Source organism: Cynocephalus volans, chromosome 16 (assembly GCF_027409185.1).
Source record: "Cynocephalus volans isolate mCynVol1 chromosome 16, mCynVol1.pri, whole genome shotgun sequence".
In the NCBI taxonomy this organism is placed as follows: Eukaryota; Metazoa; Chordata; class Mammalia; order Dermoptera; family Cynocephalidae; genus Cynocephalus; species Cynocephalus volans.
In genome coordinates this window covers 25,209,827-25,232,553 of record NC_084475.1, presented here as the reverse complement: position 1 = coordinate 25,232,553, position 22,727 = coordinate 25,209,827, and the positions used below count along the sequence as shown (strand labels likewise).

Sequence of the window (22,727 nt, the reverse complement as noted above, 5' to 3'; positions counted from 1 at the left end):
CGAGCGGCAGGCCTCGCGACGCATCTCCCCAGAGGAGAGTGGCAGGCGGCACAAAATGGCGGAGCCGAACGTCCAGGGTGGGCGACTCCCAGCCGGCGCGCGCCCGAACCCCCGAGGAGGTTCTCGGACCTTCGGAAACGGATGTGGAGCTCGGGCGCGCGCGGGAGGGGCGGGGCGGGCTCCCGCGGTCTCCGTGGTCCCGGGGTCGTGGGGGTGCGGGGGGCGGGAGGAGTCCGCGGCCCGGCGCCCTCGGTTCTGAGGGCCGCCACCCGCCGCCCTCGGTTCTGGGTGCCGCCCTCGGTTCTCTGGGTGCCGCCCTCGGGGAGGCGGGAGGCCGGGGCCCGCTCAGGGCGGCGGCCCCACCGTGGGCGGGGAGCACAGGCCCTGAGGACTTTGGACCGCGCCCAGTCTGGGGACGGAGGAGCCCGAGGTCACAGCGTCGTTCTGTAGTTCCGAGAGGGAGGGCGGATGGACGGGCTGCTGACGCCCAGGGAGTCTGCCAGGTTCGTCGCCGAGAACAGCCGGGACGTGCGCGTGGACGGCGGGGGCGTGCGCAGGGTGGCTGAGCTGCTGCTGGCCGCGGCCTCGGGGGCGGCGCTGCGGGCGGCGGCGTGGAAGGCCCGTCACGAGCTGCACCCCAGGGCGGCCGACGAGGCGGCGGTCAACTGGGTGTTCGTGACAGACACGCTCAATTTCTCCTTCTGGTCGGAGCAGGACGAGCACGGCTGTGCGGTGGGGTACGGGGGCGGCACGTACACCGGGTACTGGGCCCTGTGCGCCGCACTCAACAGGGCCCTCGACGAAGGTGGGTGCTTCGGGGACCCGCCAGCCTCTGGGGTTCCGGGTCTCCCGGGGCGGAGGACACCAGGAAGGAGGTGTCAGCAAGGCGGGCCCGAAATGCATGTCGCCAGTCCCTTTGCTTAAAAAAAAAAGTATGAGAAGAGGTGTATTCGGAGGAACGATCCTAAGTTACCACGATCACAGCATAAGCATCCAAGTCAGTTTTCCTCTTTCCTGTTTAATTTTTTAAATTTTATCTTATGTGCGAAGAGATAGTATGTTTTCTTTCGTTGGGCGGATGCCTTGGATTATCATTTAAGGAGGATCACTTAGTCCCACTTGATGAAGCCTGTGTCCGTCGTGTACTGACGGGGACACTGGCGACACCCGCTGAGGCCGGTTTGAGCAGATGCTGCAAGAGCCAAAGCTCTGGCCGAGTCTTCGCGGGTGGCCCCAGTGAGACTGCTGGTGACCCGTCTTACCTTCAGGAGGGCAACGAGGCAAAAAAAAAAAAAAAGTCAGTTTTCTAAAGAATGCCACTTTAACGACTCCCGAAGAACAAAGGGACAGATACCGTAAAACACTTTACACAGTCAAATTACATCTGATGGAACAGTGGAATACTTAGAAATGGGTGAATAAGTACGTGAATATATACAGACGAGCAATTGATTGTTTTTTTTATTTTGCTTCTGAGTTTTTGTTATTCAGACACTTTCGATGCATTCTTATACCACGCATTTGGTTTCATATAGTAAGTGCATGTTGTAAAAAACATGGAACAACATTTATAATGAATATAAAAGTATGACATTGTTTCTCAGAATTTTCTTTTCTCCCCAAAGGGATACCAATAACTAGTGCCCCGTACTATGCCACAGTGACCCTGGATCAGGTTCGGCACATACTCCGTTCTGACACAGACGTTTCCATGCCTTTGATAGAAGAGAGGCATCGCATTCTCAATGAAACCGGGAAAATTCTGTTGGAGAAGTTTGGGGGCTCTTTTCTTAATTGCGTCCGAAAAAGTGAAAAAAGTGCACAGAAGTTAATGCACCTGGTCGTGGAAAGTTTTCCTTCTTACCGAGATGTGACTCAGTTTGAGGTGAGTTGCTTCTGTTAGGGATTTTCTCAGTCCTATTATTCCTCTCAGAGCTAGCTCTTTTACTTCCAGAACTCGTTTTGAGAATAGAAACTTAAATTTTGAAATTCATTCCCTGTGGAAGAGAAACAGTGACAAAATTTAGAGTTTCAAAGCCATTACTTAATGTTTTCTAATCAATGTATTTCCTTTATTCTTTACTTTTGTCCTTTTTTCTTTGTCCTTTAAAAATGTTTCAAACCTAAAAAACACTGAACCCTCCTATAATGTCACTTGGGGATAATGAGGTCTCTTTAGTACTAGAAAAATTTACTTAATTGGATGAAAGTCAGAATGTATACTCACTAAATTCTAATAAAAAGTATTTCTTGCAAAGTTCAATGTATACGTACTATGTTTTTGTTCCTATATGTAGTATACTTAATATTATTTGCCTTATGATATAAAAAAAAATAGATGTCTTTTTAAAATAGTGACTATTTTGAGGGCCAGCCAGTGGCTCACTCGGGAGAGTGTGGTGCTCATAACACCAAGGCTACAGGTTCGGATCCCTAGATAGGGATGGTCGGTTAGCTCACTTGGGAGAGTGTGGTGCTGACAACACCAAGTCAAGGGTTAAGATCCCCTTACCAGTCATCTTGTAAAAATAAATAAATAATAAAATAGTGAATATTTTGTTATACCCTTCCACTGTGTACCTGGATTTTGTTTTTGTAAAATTCTTTTGGAATCCTTTGTCACTGTATATTTTAACTGTGACATAGGAGTGGAAGCAAGTTCCGAGGAATCCCATAATATAAATCTATTGAATAAGTTAATGAATATTTATGTCAAGTTAAAATTTTGTTTTATTTTATTTATTTGGGGGCTGGCAGTACTGGGATCTGAACCCTTGACCTTGGTATCAGCATTGTGCTCCAACCAAGTGAGCTAACCAGCCAGCCCTCAAATTAAAATTTTAAAGCTATCCTTTTGTAATCATAATTCAATAACAGAAAAAAATTACCAATAATATTGTTTAAACCGGGGGGAGGGGGGGTGCTGGCCAGTATCAGGATCAAACCCTTGACCTTGGGTTATCAGCACCAGACTCTCCTGAGTGAGCCACAGGCTGGCCCTATATCTGGGTATTTTTCCATATGAATGTATATACATGGGAAATTGGGACGGGGGAGGAATAGGATCATGCTGTATAGATTATTTTGAAATTTAATATATTGTAAACATCTTTCTCTGTCAGTAAAAATCTTTCACAGGACAATTTTTTTTTACAGCATAATGTTTAATGGCTTCACAGTATTCTGCTGTATGGATATACAATCCTACAATTATTTGCCCAAACTATTTTACCATAATATTTGTGTTTAATACACAGTTTTATTTAATAAATTGAGTTTTATGTTTTATTGTTTTCAGTTTTATGCAATTATAGATAATACTGCACAAAAGTTTAACTAAATCTTTACAGATTTCCGTAATTATTTTCTTGGGATAGTTTCCAGTAGTGAAATTGCTGAGTCAGAGCATGGATAGGCTTTTCAGCCTTCTAATACATAAAAATGCTAACTGTTCTCCAGGAAGGTGATAATAAAGCCCCAAACTTCTATAACTTTGCTGTGTTTTTTTAATCTTTAACAATTTGCATAAAAATAGTCATAATTGTTTTTTAATGTATACTTATTTACTGAGATTATCATTCATTTTTAAACATTATAAACAGATTAATAAAGTTTAAAAATTTCAGACAGATTTAGATCAGTGATTTCCCCACCTGGCTGTGCCCCAGAATCTCTTCGGAAACCTAAAGTTCAGATGCATTTCCAAATCGCCACCCTCAAAGACTGATCAACAGACAAGAGACTATTTTCTGAAGCTCTTCAAGTGACTATGATTTAAGAGTATGCAGTAACAACTCTGTTAAGTCCTAATTAATAATTCGGCTTCTTTAGTCTATCACTTTTATTCTGACAGACTGATAAATATACATGAAAAACATGAGCCTTTTGATATTTCAACAGATAATTTATGTTACTCTTAAACATTTGTAACCTTGACCTTTCTATCTGTTCAGGATAAATTTATTGAAGATTTTTTTTTTTCTCACGTCAGACGGGTAATGTGCCAATGTAGTAACAAGGTTTGAGAGAGGCACATCTCACACAATAGTATGAAAACCCAGTCATCACGCTTATGAACCACAAAAGGATCTATTGAAGAATTTGTTCAAGAAAAGTAACTCAAGGTTATAGAGTTTTTCATTGACAATCATTTTATTTATTTATTTATTTATTTATTTTTAAAGATGACCGGTAAGGGGATCTTAACCCTTGACTTGGTGTTGTCAGCACCACGCTCTCCCAAGTGAGCTAACCAACCATCCGTATATGGGATCCGAACCCGTGGCCTTGGTGTTATCAGCACCGCACTCTCCCGAGTGAGCCACAGGCCGGCCCGACAATCATTTTATAAAGGTACTATTTTGACAATGTTTTATTCACAAAGGAATATTATGGAACACATAGGGAATTGTTATTTGGGGACTTACTGGTTTTTCAGTGATATCAGTCAATATTTTAGAGACTGAGAATTTGATTCATTTGATTACTAAAACCATAATCAGCTTACTAAAATAGATTTATAGATTATTTGAATTTATTTTTAGATTTCTCACTTGAATCTTACTTTTTGTTCTTTTTTAAATTTTGAGTGGTATTCTGTATTGTGATCTGATCTTTATGATATACTAGTCTGCTACCATGGAAACAGTGGTCATGATGTGACAATTTATGTTTTCTTAGATGCTAGCACTGATTTTGTTACATAAATTTTATTACTAGTTTTTTACATTTTTCTCTATGAATCTTAAAAACAGCACATAATGGCTTCTATCTATTCTAGTAAATTTTATGGTGTAATAGTTGTGTTTTATATACAGTTTTATAAATTGAGTTTTATGTCTTGTTTTATATACTAGACTTGAACTAGAAACCTAGTTAACATGTATAAATACAGTTTAGGTAGAGGAACAATTGCCAGGTTGTCATATTTGGAGAGGTTTAGGAATATAGGTTCATAGCATAATGTAGGAATGTTTCTGAATGGTGGTTTGTTCCCCCAGCCCCTCAATATAATTTACAAACTTTATACCATGTCAAAAAATGAGCATGTGTGTTTGCCATGGAAAACAAGGTCCTGAATTTTTTAATGGTGTCTTTAGAAATTTTAATTTATTTAGTAAAAGTATATCTGGATCAAATTCAATAGATATAAGGTTAAGCATTATTAGGTTATTTCTCATTATGACTGTATCATTTGAGTTTTCTAAGTAAATAAAAGAATCTATATTGTCATTTTATGGAATTTTTATTTTATTTTTTATTTATTTATTTATTTTGGCAGCTGGTTTGGGGGATCCAAGCCCTTGACCTTGGTATTTAAACATCACACTCTAACAAAATCTTATGGAATTTTTGTATGGAGCCTTTCCTTAAAGAATTTAATTTCACTTTTAATTTAATTATTTATGTCATTAACTATTTAAAATATTTCCCAGGTTGGTCAGGATAGATTTTGGGAGTCAATAGTTGATTTATTCCCGTTTAGTAGACAAACAGTTATAAAACATGATTTGAGGTTATTTCCATTGGTATTAGAATTAAGAGTAGATTGTAATTATCTGTGTTTTTCCATAGTCTATATTAATCTGTGTTTAACAGAGAATTCTTGAATTAAATCTAACCCACTTACATGCTTGGTTAAATTTGTTTCTTCCATGTGTAAATATAATCGGCTAATTTATTTTATTATATGGACTTACATATTGACTTTGACCATTTCCAAAAATGATAGAAAAATAGAAAGTCTATTGTAAATTCTGGCTGTTGATCAATTACGTTTTTACCTCTAGAATATGTTAATCATATTATCTGAAAGGAAACAGTTCAGAAGTGAATGTTGTGATTCTTTTCAGACATGAGTGTAGGGATGATTAGTTTCTTCTTTATTTTTATTTATTTATTTATTTTCTTCTTTCTCAGTATCTTCTTTATTTTTAAATTTTTATTATTTTATTTATTTATTTTTGTGGAACGCTTCACCAATTTGTGTGTCATCCTTATATGGGGGCCATGCTAATCTCTGTATTGTTCCCATTGCAGTACATGTGCTGTCGAAGTGAGCACTGTTTTCTTCTTTATATTCTTTTATACTTTATACAATTGACATGAACATTGTTGCAATCAAAAAAAATATTTTTTAATTTAAGAAGCTTTCAAAAGGAATACTATCTAGACATTAAAAACAATAAGCTGTTGGATTACAGTGACACAGAAATATGTATATGAAGTAATGCCATTGAAAAAGAATACTAAATAGTAACAGGAGGGCTGGTTAGCTCAGTTGGTTAGAATGTGGTGTTTACAGCACCAGAGTCAAGGGTTCAGATCCCCATACTGGCCAGCCACAGAAGAATATACATATAGTACCAGGATTACGTAAATTGTTTTTTATGTGCCTTCAAAAAAATAGGAAGTAAATTTGGAGTGATAGAGATCACTTTTGTTTTCTGTAAAAGGTCTATAAATTCTTACCAGAAGAGTAAGATTATTCTGCCCTTGAAAAAATGTTTTCAACATGTGCCTTTTTAAAATAGCATATATAAGGCTTTCAGATACCCATATGACATTTATATTCTCTTTATTCATCAGGGGAAAAGAATTTCTTTTTACAAACGAGCCCAAATCCTTGTGGCAGATACATGGAGCGTATTAGAAGGAAAAGGGGATGGTTGCTTTAAGGACATCTCCAGTATCACCATGTTTGCTGACTATAGATTACCTCAGGTGCTTGTTTACCTTGGAGCCCTGAAATACTCTGACGAACTACTGAAGAAGCTTCTCAAAGGTTTGCAACCTTAAGTCATTCTTTGTTATACTGTGAATTGTTGAGTCTCTGTCACAAAAGGTCTTCTTTGCTTAAAAAAAAAAAATATTACTTACTGTTAAAAGTATATGTAAAGAAAAATGCAAGGGCAATGAAAATATTGAGAAAATGGCTTTTCTTGTTTACACTGCAGAATATGGATATTGTGGAAATTGTGCTATTTAGATATTACCATTTTAGAACCTAATAAAATGAAACCTAAGTTTACATTCCATGAAGGCATAAAACACTTGACAATTCATCAGGTGTAGTGTTTGAAGAGTTAATTAAGCTGAAGAGCACACTACATTGTGTGTAAAGGTGGACTGAGAGAATATGTACTTCATTTTGAGTCAGGAGGCTCCAAGGTTTGCCACTGGGTTATCTTTCACAAGTTACTCTCTTCTCTAGGCTTATTTATCCACCATTATTAGCAGATATGATTATTCATATCAAAACTAGGAGCATTATAATAACTATAGGTAAATAGGGTTGAGAAGTTTGGGTTAAAATTAGCTTTTTCTGAAAACATTTTCTTTTTTTTTTTTTTTAAAGATGGCTGGTAAGGGGATCTTAACCCTTGACTTGGTGTTGTCAGCACCATGCTCTCCCAAGTGAGCTAACCAACCATCCCTATATAGGGATCTGAACCCGTGGCCTTGGTGTTATCAGCACCACACTCTCCCAAGTAAGCCACGGGCTGGCCCTTGAAAGCATTTTCTATACATGAAAAATAATTATACAACTTTGACATTAATTTCTCTCTTTTGGGTACAGGGTTTTCTGCTACTCTTTATGAATTTTCAAAAGAAAGCAGTTTTTATGATTGAATAATTTTCTCTTGTGAAATAGATTTAAATCTCTCCAAATCAAAATAACATAGAATATAAAAGTACCATTATTTTTATGGTTGGTTCTACCAGGTTTTTAATGCTTCCTTGGATAGTCCATTTTGTCCTCTGTTTCCTTATTTGAAAAATAGCATGCTATTATATGTAATAATGCTCATGTCCTGGGTCATTAATTGTAGGATATCTTTAAAAGGAACAACATTTAGCAATCAGGGCTTTTTTTTCACTCAGCCATATTCAACTAATATTTTTTTGGGCTGGGGGGAGACGTGTGTGTGTGCGTGCGTGCGTGCGTGCGTGCGTGCGTGTGTGTGTGTGTTATATGTACAGTGCTCATTCCTGTCTCTAAGCATTCTCTTGCATGGTTTCCCTCACCCAAATTTTCTTTTTTTCCGACTCAGATTCTACACATCCACAGAGGCATAGCTCGTATGCTACCTCTCCTACATAGCTTTTCCTCATTTTTCATGATTTGTTCATCTCCTTCGGAATTTGATAGCACTTGTCTCTGCTAGTGTGAGAAAAACCCTGGTGAGAAAGGATCATCTGGCATAATTGTCCAGAGATGTCTGAGTTTTCTTCTCCGATCCCAACTACAGAGGCTCTTTTCCAGGTGGCGAGCTGCAGCCATTATTGCCTCCATTTATGCCCAGCTTCTAAAAGGATACTCTGATATTCTTAGCTAATTTGACATAAGGTGGACAAATTCTTTTGCTACTTAGTTTATTTAAGCAAAGTTTGAATTTATTTTTTAAAAAAATACCTTACTGGAAAACTAGAGGAGAAATAAAGTAAGGTAAACAGAAACTATAAAAGTGAAGGAGCACACACAAGAATAATGTAGTGATTTTTTTTTAAGTTTGTTTACTAATATATTTTTTTATATTCTAAGATGTTGCGGAGCAGTGGCAGGGGATGGGCAGGAGGTAAGGGGAAGGAAATAGGGTGGCAGAAGGAGGAAGGAGAGAGGGCATGGTTGAGGCCCGTGGCACCCTCGTCAGGGGAGAGCAGGGGGCTTCCAGCAGTGGCTTGGTCATTGCTGGGCTGGATGCAGATGTCAGGGGGGTGTGGCTGAAGCCCTTGGCCCCCAACTGCCCTGGCTTATGAGACAAGGGGGCTTCCAGCCATGGCTTAGTGTTCATCTCTGGGCTGGTTGGGGGGGGGTGGCATGGCCAAGTCCCTCGGTCCCCCACCGCCACAGCTCGGGAGCTCAGAATTCTTCTGGCAGTGGCCTGGTGGTCATTGCTGGGCTGGGTGAGCTTGTAGGGCATGTCTGAGGTCCATGGCCTTCTCCCCCATCCCCAGCTTGGGAGACCAGGGGGCTTCCAGTCTTTCTAAGTTTTATAGGTGTCTGTTGGTGTTAGACATTTACTGGTTAATATTAAACTTTGTCTCTGATATGTGGGTATTTTATTTTTTCTTTCAGTTCTGTGTTGAATTATTCACTGTTCCCATTACTTAAACTCTGCTCTGGGACTAATTCGTTGTCCTTTGCTTACTAATAAAATGGGGAGATTTCCTGTGGGGACCAGCACTTGAGCCCTGTAGTTGAGCTACATTGCTGCTTTGCTGCTGATTCCCTGGAAGGCTTTTTGTGCAGCTCAGGTTTTAATTGTTGACTTTGTATGTACTTCTGGATCTTGTGAGGTCTGCTACATCTGTGTTGTGTGGAAACTCTGGTCTGGACCTCAGTCTTTTCAGCACACTGCACCCCATGCAGTTCTATAATCCTGACCAGTCTCCACTGAGTGGTCCTGCGCTGATTGGGGGGCAGATCAGCTGTCCTTGCTGTGCCCCAGTATTCTCCTGGTGGGCCCATCTCCCCCACCGCCCGTGCTCCAAACATTTCCCATGGGATGGGCAATGTGCTGGTCCTTTGAGATAACTCACCAGCCTTTGAGTGGCTCCTTTTTTTCAGTTGTTGCAGATCCTCACTCGTACGTGGGTCCACGGGAACCCTGTTAGTGGTCTTGCCGGCCTGAAGACCACCAAGGCCCTCTTCTCCCCTGTAGCCTCCAAGCAACTTCATCCAAAGGGCACAGCTGCAGTTTTTGCCAGTTCTTGCTCTGTGCGCTCAGCAGCTCCAGCCTGGAAGCTGCCGGGATTTGAAATGGTGGGAATGACCCTTTCTTTCTCTCATTGTGACTTCTCCTTCCTTCATGCTCCATAGGTCTCTCCTCCTCTTCCCCTGAGCTCTAGCGCCCCCCAGCTTCTGTGCTGATTTTTTAAAACTACCTTAAGTGGGGGCTGGCCTTTTAGCTGAGTTGGTTAGAGTGATAACACCAAGGTCCAGGGTTAGATCCTTGTACTGGTCAGCCACCCAAAAAATTAAATAAATAAATAAGTGAAATCTAGAACCAGCTTAGCTTGACTATATGAAATAGGATGTTTCTCAATGGACCTCGTATGGTATCTCTTCCAAACCTGAGGATGTGCCATACTTGTATTTCTTTCCCTTTCCTTTCTGGATATCTCCAGGACAGCCCTTGGAAGTCCTAGCCAGATTTCTGTCCTCCTTGTCTTTAACCTCCTTGTCTTCCCCAAAGCCGTATTTCTTAGCCAGTTATAAAGACTGACTGAAAGTAGGCTAAATTTAGATTCTTCACTGTCATTCTAGTGCTGATTCTAGGCCCAATACATTGGCCGTGCTACCTTCCCTGACTCTATGTTTGTCAGGCCTCTCAAGTGATTCAGTCTTGTTCTGTTTTAAAATCCATGTTCCATTCCATATTATAAGTTGCTGTATTAATTATTATATTAGTTTCCTAGGGCTGACATAGATTACCATAAACTGGATGGCTTAAATCAACAGAAATTTATCCTGTCACAGTTCTGGAGGCTAGAAATCTAAAATCAAGGTGTTGGCAGGACCACCTTCCCTCTGAAAGTTCTTGGGAATAATTCTTCCTTGTCTCTTCTCAGCATCTGGTGGTTCCTGGCAGTCCTTGGCATTCCTTAGTTTATAGCTTCTTCATTCCAGTCATGGCCTTCTTCTCTGTGTGTGTTTCCTTTGTCTCTTTGCGTCCTCTTCTTTTCTCTTCTCTTCTCTTTTTTTTCCTCCTGCTTTATCCATGTTGAGAATCCCCTCCTTATAGGGACAGCAGTCATTGAATTTAAGGCCCATCCTTATGCAGTATGACCTCATCTCAATTTGATTACAACTGCAAAGACCCTGCTCCCAAATAAAGTCACATTCACAGGTACCAGGATTTAGGACTTGAATGTATCTTTTGGGGGGACATGGTTAAACCTACTATTATCTATTGCTGTGTGAGAAATTATGCTAAAATTTAACAGTTAAAACAGCAAATATTTCTTATCTCATAGTTTGTATGGGTCAGAAATCTGGGTGCTGCTTAACTGGGTGCCTCTGGCTCAAGGTTGCAGTCAAGCTGTCAGGTGGGGCAGTGGTTTCATCTTGGGTGATGACATCTACCTCCAAGGTCATTCTCACGGTGATTTGGCCAGTTGTGGCAAGTTGGTAGTCAAGTTTAGAGGAGTTAAATAACTGGAGAACTGAAGAGAAGGGTATGGGTCTGTATGCCAGCACCTGAGACAAAGTTAGGACCCGGAGGGGCCCTGTTACTCTCTGTTCTTCCACCTGCTCCACTGACCAGTGCCTAAGCCAGTGAGAGAGCTGGGTGGAGGAGACATAAGTAACACTACTGAAGATCCTAGGTGACAAAGTGAAACCCAGTGGGGCTGGGACATTTTTCCTACATCTCTTTGGATCACAGGGCCTCTTGGGTACTGTGAAGCTCTGTGCAAGGGTACAGATTGGTGGCCAGAGACCAAATATAACCCGCAGATGTGTCTTGTTTGGCTTAAACAGTGCTTTAAGCAATTTTTAATTGGTTTTCAACACTTGAAAATTAGAAGATTTCACATAAAAATCAAACTTTCTGACTTCTCTTGTAAAGGTAGAGGAATATGGAAACATATGCTACATTTAAATAGGGCAGCACACACTTTCTAGCTCACCAGGGTTTGCATCTGACTGCTGCATTCATTTACTCTATCTGCCTGATCCTTAACAGGCATTTGAATTGGTGAGCCCTACTCTGTTCTCAGGGACAAGGCACAGGTCAGATCACTATATCCTGGAGGTGTGTACTGGATAGACTGGGGATCTTATGTGAGCTCTCAGCTCCATATTCAGGCCGAGCTGACTAAAGGATTTTGAACCGTTGAGTTTTTTTCCTAGTATTAAGCTCAATTTAAAATCATTTTTTTCAATAATATACTTTCTATCATATTTTTAAATTTATGGCTATCACATATTTAACACATATTTATTGGGGAGCTAGTATGTTCAAGGTGCTATGCTAGGTCTTGGAAATATCAAGAACCAGACATGGCCCCTGTCCTTATGAAAGTCAACTTGTAATTTTGAATTAATGCCTAAGTTTAGAAATGGTTTAAATCATCAAAATAAAGCCTAAGGTTTACAGTTTTATTGATTGATTGATTGGCAGCTGGCCAAGACCAAATCCTTGACTTTGGTGTTAACAAGGTTGCGCTCTAATCAACTGAGCTGAGCCAACCTGCCAGCCTGCAGTTTTAAAATTAGTACTATTTAAAGATTGTGTTCTCCAGTAGAGTTCTGAGTACATTTTATGTCATTGACTATTAATGCTTCTTGCTCTGTTTTTTCCCCTTGCAGGAGAAATGCTCTCATATGGGGATAAGCAAGAGGTGGAAATAAGAGGGTGCTCACTTTGGTGTGTTGAGCTGATCCGGGATTGTCTTCTGGAGCTTATTGAAAAAAAGGGTAAAAAGTCTGATGGAGAGATCAATTCCATTCTTCTGGATTATTACTTATGGGACTATGCCCGTGACCATAGGGAAGAGATGAAAGGAATTCCATTTCATCGCACACGTTGTATATACTATTGACTCCAAGCGTAAACTGACTCACAGAAGACCCCCTGAATTTTTATTTCATATAATCATTTGTACAGTTTTGCTTTAATATTAAGAGGAGGTGGTAGAGATTATACAAACAAGGAAATTGATTACTTAGTCTCACTTTAAAATTTTTCTCCTGACATCACTGTGTATTCCCAACTTTATATTATGTCTGCTTATTTGGTTTTGACTATATTTTCCTTTTCTGTGGACACATAGTTGACAGAAATGATGAAGGAACTTTAATATTTTCTTTAAATCTCAGATTTCTTAAAATTAATCATGCTTTATAATGTGATTAATCTTCAGTGATAATATTTCATCTATTAAATTGACATCTTTTCTAAAGGTGTAGTAATTTTCTGCATACCTTAGTCATTTGATATAAAAGAATGTAGAGTCTTCGATATATGCATGCTTTTTCACTTATAAAAAGCAATCTCGACACCTTAAGCTTTTTATTGGTAATGATAGTGAGTTTTGTACATCATGATTTTCAGTTTAGAATATGTTTGCCTAGTTTTTTTTATTTTTTTTTCCCCCAGAGTAACTACATTGGAATTGAATAAAGACTTTTAAAACTTTTCTTAAACCTGGAATGAATTATTGCATTAAAATAGAATTTACCACATATAATTTTAAAAGGTTTACGATAAATTGGATTGTTTACTTTCTGTTGCAGAACTCTCAGTACATACCAAGCACTCATTTCCCACCTTCTTCTAACAGAAGCTTGGTTTTGTTAGGTATATACTTTGTCTGCTTGCTGTGACTTTGTATGAATCAGAAAAAGGTGCCCTTTCCCCAAGCATTTTACTGCCATCTGCTGGAAATTTGTTCTAATAACTTTACAAATAACAGTGACTGTGAATGTAAATGGGCTTCCTGTAGTTGTGCGATGCACAACTTGCACAAACGTAAGTAGTGGTCCTGTGTCCATCCCTCCCCTGTGTGACTCAGTAAGCGACCCCATCCCCAGTTCCAGAGGTAGATCTGGTGTAGTATGAATGGTTTACTCATTCACAGTAATCCTATTCTTGCCGTGATTGCTTTGGTAACAGGTATATCATCTAGTCCTGTCCAGTGAGACTGGAGAGGAAGTCTGCTGGGAGGCTTGTGGAAAAGGCTTTTTCACTTTTAAGAAAGAGTCATAGGAGAAGGTCCCTCTTCCTCTGAGCAATGTGCCCTCTAAATGTGATACCTGAAACTGTAGCCATTTTGTGGAGCCAAAGCCCTGCTGTACCTAGCATGCCTAAGATGATGAACACATTACCTTATTATTTACATAATTTTGAATTAATTTTCTGTAACTTGTACTAGAAAGCATCATAACTAATAGCTTCCAATTGAACCTCAGGCCTCCCTGCTCCTGACACCCTTTCTGTACCTCTCCTAGTGCCTCTCCCTCTCCTCCTCTCCCTTTCCCTGTTCTTTCCCATCTCCCCTCTCCTCTTCCTTTCTACTCAAGGCTGAGCCAGCTCTGAGCTTTCTGCTTCTCTGTCATGTAGAGGATGAGGAAGGTGGTCCCAGGCCCTGTGGTGCTCCGTGGTGTTGCAGACCCAGCTACCTTTTCTCTTGTGCACTGAGCATAGCCTGGACTTGCAATCCAAGATGCTTTTGTTCTATGTAGGCAGCGCAATTGAAGAAGCAATGAAGTCGAAGAGTAAAAAGCTCGACAAGGAAGCCTCCAGCAGCCACCATGTCGCATTTTTGCTTTGATCTCACAGACTAGAACTTAGTCATGTGATCACATCTGTTACTGGCATCCAGGTCCGGGTGTACAGGTCCCGCTGCTCTCTGCTCAGAAACAGAAGACTCGTCAGTCCCAGATGTTGGTACAAGGTAGGAAGTTTATTATCAGAAGTCTGAGGAGACAGACTGGAACTGTCTCCCTACTTTAGAGGTTGGAGAGGGGGTGGTTTTAAAGAGTTGCCGAGGGAATGGAATGTGGGAAATGGCAAGTAGCAGGGAGGAGGAGGTGCAGGGGGCCAGGTGCAGCCTCTCCCAGACTCTGGTTTCTGCTCCTGCAGTTATCTCAGGGTCCTGCTGGAGGGGTGGAATCAGCACAGCTTTACTGAGGTCTTCCTTGGTTTCCTTTGGATAGTTCGTGCAAGTCTGCAGCTCCAGGCTGACTGGAAAACAACTTTGCCTTCACGTAAATAATGTCATCTTGCCCCATAACCAAGGTTCAAAATATCAAATGACCATGGGAATAGAGGGAACTCAGAGAAAGGCATTCTAAGAAAACAACAAACAAACAAAAAAACACCTGCTCTCTCAACATCTTCTGGAGCCCACAGGGTTTTAGGTCCCAACATGGCTTCAGTCCTGTTCACTCCGACACAACTAATTGCCAAGTAGGCTAGGAAAGTAGTCACTATTCTGGGCATTGGGTACCAGCAGGAGTATGAATGGATATTGGGAAACAGCAAGAAATTTTCACCACCACTGCATTGATTCTATAGTTTTCATACCTATTTTCATAGACTAAGAGAATTTAAATAACATTTTACCTAATGGTTTTAACAGCCATTGGTAATCATTTTTCAGATCAAGTATTCTTTCACTAAAGATTACAAAATGGTAATCACTCTCAGTGGATTTCAGGGTAGTCTGGGGAACATTATTAACATGGAGCCAGCTCCTGAAGTGCTGGAAGAAAGTGGAATCCAGAAATAAATTCCAGAAAGCTTTTTCAGTTGTGTTGATTTATTCTGCACACCATCTTAAAACAATAAAAATGTGCACAGCTGTTGGTGGGACTATACTAGTGCAGCCATTATGGAAAACAGTATGGAGTTTCCTCAAACAACTACAGCTAGAACTGACAAGAATAAAAAAAAAAAAAAAGTGCACAGCCCCCTGAAACTTCCTGTCACAGCCCCGCATTCAGAGACATTCTTTCTGATTCCTTGGGGATTCTGTTTCCTTTAATAGCCTTTGATCTGCAACCAGTTTAAAAACATCGTGACTTTTTTGATAAATTTTATTAATTATTCTTCAGTGGCCACCTAATGATTTGCCTCCCTCTGCAAACTCAAGTAATTTCACCAGGGTACCTTGTCAATGCCTTTCAACCAAAGTAAACATTTTGGATTTATTACTTGTTGAGGCATTGGGTGTCTGGCTGACTTTGGGAATGATTTAGGGAAAGTCTAAGAGTGAATGTTGTCAGAAAGCAGGGACAATAATACCATTTGTTATTTCAAATCTTATCTATAGGGAGGGCAGACTAGAGCAAGGATAAAGCTGTGATTGGTAAAGAAGATGGCAGTTACTCCTTTTAGTACAGATAGAAGAATGTTTGGTACTTTGTGTATGGCACAGTGGCCTTGTTTTTGTCTGTGCTTAGACGAAATTATGAAATAGCCTTATTTTGTCTCACTCTATCATGGTCCCTGAGTAGCCTTTCTGATCTTGGTATTCTGTAACATAATGTCCAACAGGAAAATAACAGGGCATAGCTGTGAGTGCCAGGCCAGCTTTTGTCAGGGGCTGCTTTTTTCCTATCTCCACCTTTAACTTTCCCCTGATTAGTACCAAGCAAATTCATAGATTTTATTCAATTCAATTCAGAAATCACTTACTGAATTTCATCACTGTGCCCCCTGCCTTGAAGCTGTGTGGGTAATAGCTTAATAAACTGTCTGGAGAGGTACAGGTTTAATGATCCACAGTATGTGATTTAGGCCATCAGCCTTGAGGCAACTACATCTTTCTTTTCCTTGTAACTTGGTGACCCACCTCCCTTTTGGTGTGCTCAGATCGCTTTTTTTTTTTTCTTTTTTTGGCTTCAGTTTTTAATTTTTCAGTCTTCTGATGGATGCTGTTGTCAAAGACAAAACCTGAACAAATAAGGGAATTGATTTTATCAGGTTATTACAATAGGAAAAACATGCCAGATCCAAAAATTGGATGCTTGGCAGGGTGGTTTTGCCTTAGGCTTTTATAGGGAAGAGTAGACAAGTTACAGGTGGGGGGATTTTACAGGAGGGATTGTTTTGCAGTCAGGAGAAGTCTCAATCAGTTTTCAAATTGGAAATGTTTATCTCTGTGTCTAGATAGTTTCAGGTGGACATATAGTTTTAATCATTCGTGAGACAAGGAATGGGGACTTGGGGGTCTGTGTCTGGCCTACAGCAGGTTTAGGTAAAAGAGGAAAGATCTGTGTCTGGCCTTGTCACAGGTAAAGGAAGTCACCTGCGAGCCTTATGGAGTCAAGAGAGTCAATAGTCTTATGAGTATATAAGTCACATAGAGAAGGATGGTACTTTGGGGTGAGCCATTTCCTAGAAAACAAAATGGTAGAGGATTTCAGAAAACAAAAGGTTGGGGGGGATTTCTTAATGTCACTGTTTTCCTGGAGTACAGAACTCAAGTAAAATTCCATAATGTCACCATGTGCATTGGTTTGGAACAAAGTAGGCTGCCCTGTCCTAGGCAGTGTTTTTATTTTATTTGCTCCCAAACCTTGGAAGATAATGACATTCAAATTAAGGAAGTCCAGAATTGTGGGTTCTCCACAGTGTAAAATGTCCAGAGTCAAGATCTCAGGATCTGAGCTCCCCTGACAGGAGTCACTTTATACCCACTGCCCTGGTTCTGTCATCAGCTTTTGAACAAACCAGTTAAAAGCACCATGCCTGTTTAATTTATGTATGAAGTGGGATAACCAGACTCTGATTTTCTAATTCTGGGTCCAGTTTTCTTTTATTTCTTTTTGTTTGTTTGTTTCGGTGGCTGGTGAGTATAGGGATCGAACCCTGGTTCTTGGTGTTATCAGTACCACACTCTAACTGAGCTAAGTGGCCAGCTCCCAGTTTTCTTTTTATATCATTATTCTATAGAATGTATGCATGTCTCAAATCATTTACAAGATGTGGTAGGATGAGATTGTGATAATTAATTTTATGTGCCAGCTTGGCTAGGCTATAGTGCCCACTTATTTGGTCAAACACCTGTCTAAATGTTGCTATGAAGGTATTTTTTAAACGTGATTACTATTTACAATGAGTAGACTTGTGCAAAGCAGTTACCCTCCATAATGCAGGTGGGCCTCTCCAATCTGTTGAAGTTCTTAAGAGCAAAGACTGAAGTTTCCCAAAGAAGAATCAATTCTGTCTCAAGACTGCAACATAGAAACCCACCTTGAGTTTGAATTTCCCACCTGCAAGCCTGTGCTGCAGATTTTGGAATCAAGATTACAATATCAAATCTTACCTGAATTTCCAGCCTGCCAGCCTGCCCTACAAATTTCAGACTTGCCAGCCCCCACAAGCATGTGAGCCAATTCCTTAAAATCTGTCTATCTATCTGTCTGTCTGTCTGTCTATCTATCTACCTACCAATCTCCCTACCTACCCATCCATCCATCCATCCATCCATCCATAGATAGATCTATGTATATTTCTTTATTTCTCTATCCTATTGGTTCTGTTTCTCTGGAGAACCCTAATACATACATAAATAAATAAAAAAGCAAAATAGCTTTAGCCTAACTCAGGGAGGGTGAACAAAAATTTTAAAATATTAATAAATGTACAATGGGATTAAATAATTTGTAAGGTTCCCTGCAGGTTTAAAATATAATGACTAAAGCAGTTGGAAGTTTGGAGAAATATATTACTGTGCCATTCAGGTAAGTTCCTCTTTTTTCCATACACTGTATTGTTTTTCCTTTCTGTTTTGGTTACTCCCTTTGGGTTAAGGATATTTTAATTTTAAGCGAAAGAAACCAGACTGAAACTAGCTTAGTGAAAAAAGGAATTGTAATGATCAATAAAATGATAAGACCAGGGACAGAGCTGGCTTTAGCCATACTTATTTGACTAGTTATGGTCCAGAAATTAAAAATGCACAAAAGCCACATTTCATCTTTTTTTCCCCTCCATTGTTATAGATGACTCTAACAACTGGTGATTCCAGGAAACAGACTGCGAATCTTTGCCAATAGCCCAAGCAAAAATCTGGGGCTTGGCTGAGGAGTCTGGTTTGGGTCCCAGGTTCCCTACTGTGGCCTGGGAGCAAGGGTCAAGTGCTTGGCTGACCTCCCAGGAGAGGAGCAAGATCATTTCCTGAAGAAAGAGAGGTCTGCTAAAAGAAAGGAAAGAAACTGCTGTAGTGGATGCCCCCTCTGCCCTCTAACATCATTGAGACTTAATCCCCACTTTAACTTTTAAGGGTAGGAAATCTTATTATGGTAATTGAAAAGGGGGGACCTTGAAGATGTGATTAGATCCTAGGACTGTGCCATAGTGAATGGATTAATAATGGTGGTCAGGAGCACGGTCCTGAGGGCTTTAAAAGGAGAGTGAATGAAGAGGTTAGTCTCTCTCTCTGCTATGCCATTTTCACAATGTGATACCCTGCCATCACTGTCACCACCCCCGTGACCTTCACCAGCCATGTTCCCTGGACTTTGGACTTCCTAGCCTCAGGAACTGTAAGCAATAAATTTTGTTTTTTTTTTACAAATTACCCAGTTCTGTGTATTTTGTTATAAGCAACAGAAACGAACTAATACAGAGACAGTAGGCAGCCAAAAGAACCTTGTCTTGTACACCTTCATATGGTCAGAATTCTCCAGCAGGTGGGGATTACTTCAAGTTGGGAACTGTTGAAGAAGAGCTAGAGAGAGGGAAGGCTATGTTCTGAGTTGGTCCAAGAAAAGAAGTAGTTCAACTTCCTGTCCGGAGGTGGGGAAAACCTAATAGCCTTTCTCCTTTCTTCACCGTTCTTATCTCACCATTCTCAGGGTAGACTAAGGGTCAATTGGTATACAATACTAATCCATATTCTTTGGTTGCAGAGGTGGAATTCAATTATTAAGGCTCAAAACTTTAATGAAGCCTGAATTAAAGTGAAAAGAAACAATAGGTCACAATGCTATTTAATAAGAAACCTAGAAATATGTACTTTGGGAACTGAAATAGTATTTAGAAAAGCAAATAAAAAGTATAAAAATCTATGGGTCAGGGTTAAGATCCCCATACTAGCCAGCTGCAAAAAAAAAAAAGAAAAAAGAAAGTAAAAATAAAAAGAGAGAAAAAAATCTTCTGTGAGTTCATAGTCACCCATCCTCCCGTCCCCCAAAAAAGAGACCCTATTGTTTGGCTTTGGAGGTTGGTAGGGACCAATTCAGTATTCTCAAAATTGAGAAATCAGTTGGTTAGAATGCAGCTTTATAACACCAAGGTCATAGGTTTGGATCCCCATACCGGCCAGCTGCCAAAAAAAAAAATTTTTTTTTTTTTTTGATAAATAAAAGAAAAAAATTAAGCATTTATTCTGCCATCCCTACACTAATTGCATTTTTTAAATAACCTGATAGAAGGAAAGTTCCTCTTTATAGAAAAATTCCAGTAGCAAATACAAAAGGATTATTAGAACATTACCATTTTACAATCCCTAGTGAAATGACAGATCTGGAAAATGATCATCAATGGCTGCTAAAGCCATTAGGTAAAATGTTAATGAGGAATTTTTAATGAATGAATTAGGCTGAAAAACACCTGAACTCTGGGCCGAGCCCATGGCGCACTCGGGAGAGTGCGGCGCTGGGAGCGCGGCGACGCTCCCGCCGCGGGTTCGGATCCTATATAGGACTGACAGGTGCACTCACTGGCTGAGTGCCGGTCACGAAAAAGACAAAAAAAAAAAAAAAAAAAAACAACCTGAACTCACCAACAATCTTAACATCACTAAAAGCAGGATATGCAGACGTATGCCTCCTGGTGTGTTGCAACAGGAAATACAAAGCTTCATTTATGAATTATACTTACTAGAAGAATTGAACCTGAATCTAATCAAGAATCTAAATCTAGCTACTAGCTTACAGGAAATGTAGGAAATAGAGGAACAAGTTAAATGAAAAAACAAAGATATAATCAACCAAATCTAGAGTGTGAGGAATTCTTTAGGACAAATGACACAGTTTCTTTAACAAATTAATTTTTTTTAAAAAAATGGTGGGGATTGGCAAGGATGTGCAGAAACTGGAATTCTTGTGTATTGTTGATGGGTATGTAAAATAGTGCAGTCACTATGGAAAACAGTATGGTGTACAGAAATAGGTCCTATGAAAGAAAGGAAGGAGGGAAGGAAAAGAAAATAGCAAAGAAAAAAGAAAGAAAAAGAAAGATCGATCATGGTTCCTCAAAATATAAAAACAAAATTATCATTATATGATCCAGCAATTCTACTTCTGAGTATAAATCTGTCTTAGCTTGTGCTACTATAACAAAATACCATAGACTACATGACTTAAGGAACAGATATTTATTTTTCACAGTTCTGGAGGCTGGAGAGTCCAAGATGAAGGTGCTGGCAGATTTGGCTCCTGGAGAGGGCTCTCTTCCTGCCTGCAGTTGGCCACCTTCTCTGTGTGTCCTCACATGGTGAAAAGAGAGAACTCTGGTGTCTCTTCCTATTCCTATAAGAATACTAATTCCATCATGGGGGTACCACCTTCATGACCTCATTTAAATCTAATTACCTCCTAGAGGCCCCCCCATCTCCAAATACCACCAAATTGGGGATTAGGGCTTCAATATATGAATTGGGGGGGGGAGAACATAAACATTCACTTCATAACAGTAGCCAAAAGAATTGAAGCAGGATCTTGAAGAGATAGTTATACACTCATGTTTATAGCAGTATTATTCACAAAAGCCAAAAGGTGGAAGCAACCCAAGTGGCCATCAATGGATGAATGGATAAACAAAATGTGGCACATACATACAATGGAATATTATTCAGTCTTAAAAAGGAAGGAAGTTCTGATACATGCTACAACATGGGTAAACCTTGAGGACATCATACTAAGTGAAATAAGCCAGTCACAAAAGGACAAATACTATATGATTCCACTTGTATAGAATACCTGGAGTAGTCAAATTCATAGAGTCAGAGACAGAAAACAGAACAGTAGTTGCCAGGGGTTGGTGAAAGAGTGAAATGGGGAGTTACTGTTTAATGGATATAGAATTTTAGTTTTGCAAGATGAAGAGAGTTCTGGAGATTGGCTTCACAACACTGTGAATGTACTTAACACTACTACGTGCATGGTTCATGCACTTAAAAATGGTTAAGATGGTAAACTTTGTTATGTGCATTTTATCACAATTTTTTAAAAGTTGAGAGGTAACTTATTGACCAACTATTACATTAACCAAATGCCATAGGTGGACCATGTTTGGATCCTGATTTGAACAAACAACCATAAAACAAGCAAACAATAAAATTGGAGACGTATTATGTAGAAAGCTTCAGCTCAGCTCAGTCTTTGGAGAGGCTGTGTTCTTTGTCATCTGACAGACATAGGCTTCAGTCTTGCCTCTGCCACTTATCAACCATGTAGCCTTGAGCAATGCTATGGGTCAAATGTATTCCCCTAAAGCTCATACATTGGAAACTTGATCCCTATTGTAACAGTGTTAAGAGAGTGGAAAATCTGATTATGGTATCTGAAAGGTGGAGCCTTTGAGAAGTGATTGGATCATAACGACTGTGCACTTGTGAAGGCATTAATCCATTCATGGAGTAATGGGCTGGTGGTTTAAGGGATTGTCATGGGGGTGGACTGGTGGCTTTATAATGAGAGCACATGAAAGAGCTCTTGCCATTCTCATCATGTGATACCCTGCACTGCCATGGGGCCCTGTAGAGAGTTCCCACTGAGAAGAAGGCCCTCACCAGATGTGCCCCTTGGACCTTTGCTATGGGTTAAATGTGTCACCCAGCTGAGCGTCTTGGCCATGCCCCCCTGACATGTGCAACCAGCCCAGAGACAACCACCAAGCTACTGCAGGAAGCGCCGTGGGCTCTCCCAAACTGGGGCAGTCAGGGGCCGAGGCACTCAGCCACGCCCAGGCCCTCCCCAACACACGCAACCAGCACAGCGATGACTACCAAGCTGCAGCAAGAAGGGCCCTTGGTTGCTGAGCTGGGGTGGTGGGAAGTGAGAGCTTTTGCCACACATCCCTGACATCTGCACCCAGCCCGGCAATGACCAAGCCACCACTTGGAAGCCCCCTGGTCTCCCCTGTGGGAATGAGGGGGGTGCCACAGGCTTCAATCCCACCTCTCTTTCCTTTCTTCCATCAAATTTCCTTCCCCTTTCCCTTCTCCCTCTCCCTCCCAACTGCTCTGCAACAGCATCATAGAAT

At 40.4% G+C, this 22,727-nt stretch overlaps 2 protein-coding genes, 2 non-coding genes and 1 pseudogene across 8 annotated transcripts in view; 1 reads left to right on the top strand and 4 right to left on the bottom strand.

Annotated features, from left to right (window-relative positions):
* The first annotated feature begins 223 nt into the window (after window positions 1–223).
* On the top strand, window positions 224–13,106 carry QNG1 (Q-nucleotide N-glycosylase 1). Of its 5 annotated transcripts, XM_063081125.1 has the most exons (5): window positions 224–503; window positions 715–805; window positions 1,626–1,885; window positions 6,589–6,784; window positions 12,317–13,106. In XM_063081125.1, exons 3-5 carry the CDS (start codon window positions 1,712–1,714, stop codon window positions 12,547–12,549), a joined length of 603 nt encoding a protein of 200 aa, XP_062937195.1. In that variant the 5' UTR covers window positions 224–503; window positions 715–805; window positions 1,626–1,711; the 3' UTR covers window positions 12,550–13,106. The 5 variants fall into 5 exon arrangements, with proteins under 5 accessions (XP_062937195.1, XP_062937194.1, XP_062937193.1 ...); XM_063081124.1 differs by lacking the exon at window positions 715–805; XM_063081123.1 differs by having other exon boundaries at window positions 224–805; window positions 1,725–1,885.
* On the bottom strand, window positions 1,110–1,521 carry LOC134365039 (small ribosomal subunit protein uS14-like; annotated as a pseudogene).
* On the bottom strand, window positions 3,986–4,089 carry LOC134365344 (small nucleolar RNA U13). The gene has a single exon (XR_010022049.1). It is a non-coding gene; the product is annotated as a small nucleolar RNA U13 (small nucleolar RNA).
* LOC134365299 (U6 spliceosomal RNA) lies at window positions 5,960–6,063 on the bottom strand. The gene has a single exon (XR_010022005.1). It is a non-coding gene; the product is annotated as a U6 spliceosomal RNA (small nuclear RNA).
* A 7,768-nt stretch (window positions 13,107–20,874) lies between the features above and the next one.
* The window catches only part of LOC134364357 (proline-rich protein 2-like), a 109,567-nt gene continuing 107,714 nt past the window's right edge, over window positions 20,875–22,727 (bottom strand). Inside the window, exon 4 of the transcript XR_010021839.1 lies at window positions 20,875–20,992. The gene's annotated coding sequence lies outside the window, so the exon portion shown is untranslated. The remainder of the gene's footprint in view (window positions 20,993–22,727) is intronic.

Coding starts and splice junctions, on each gene's coding strand:
- QNG1 (XM_063081121.1), top strand. CDS start 469: ATGGACGGGCTGCTGACGCCCAGGGAGTCTGCCAGGTTCGTCGCCGAG. Junction 806..1,625: donor CAACAGGGCCCTCGACGAAG/GTGGGTGCTTCG, acceptor TTCTCCCCAAAG/GGATACCAATAACTAGTGCC. Junction 1,886..6,588: donor GAGATGTGACTCAGTTTGAG/GTGAGTTGCTTC, acceptor TTTATTCATCAG/GGGAAAAGAATTTCTTTTTA.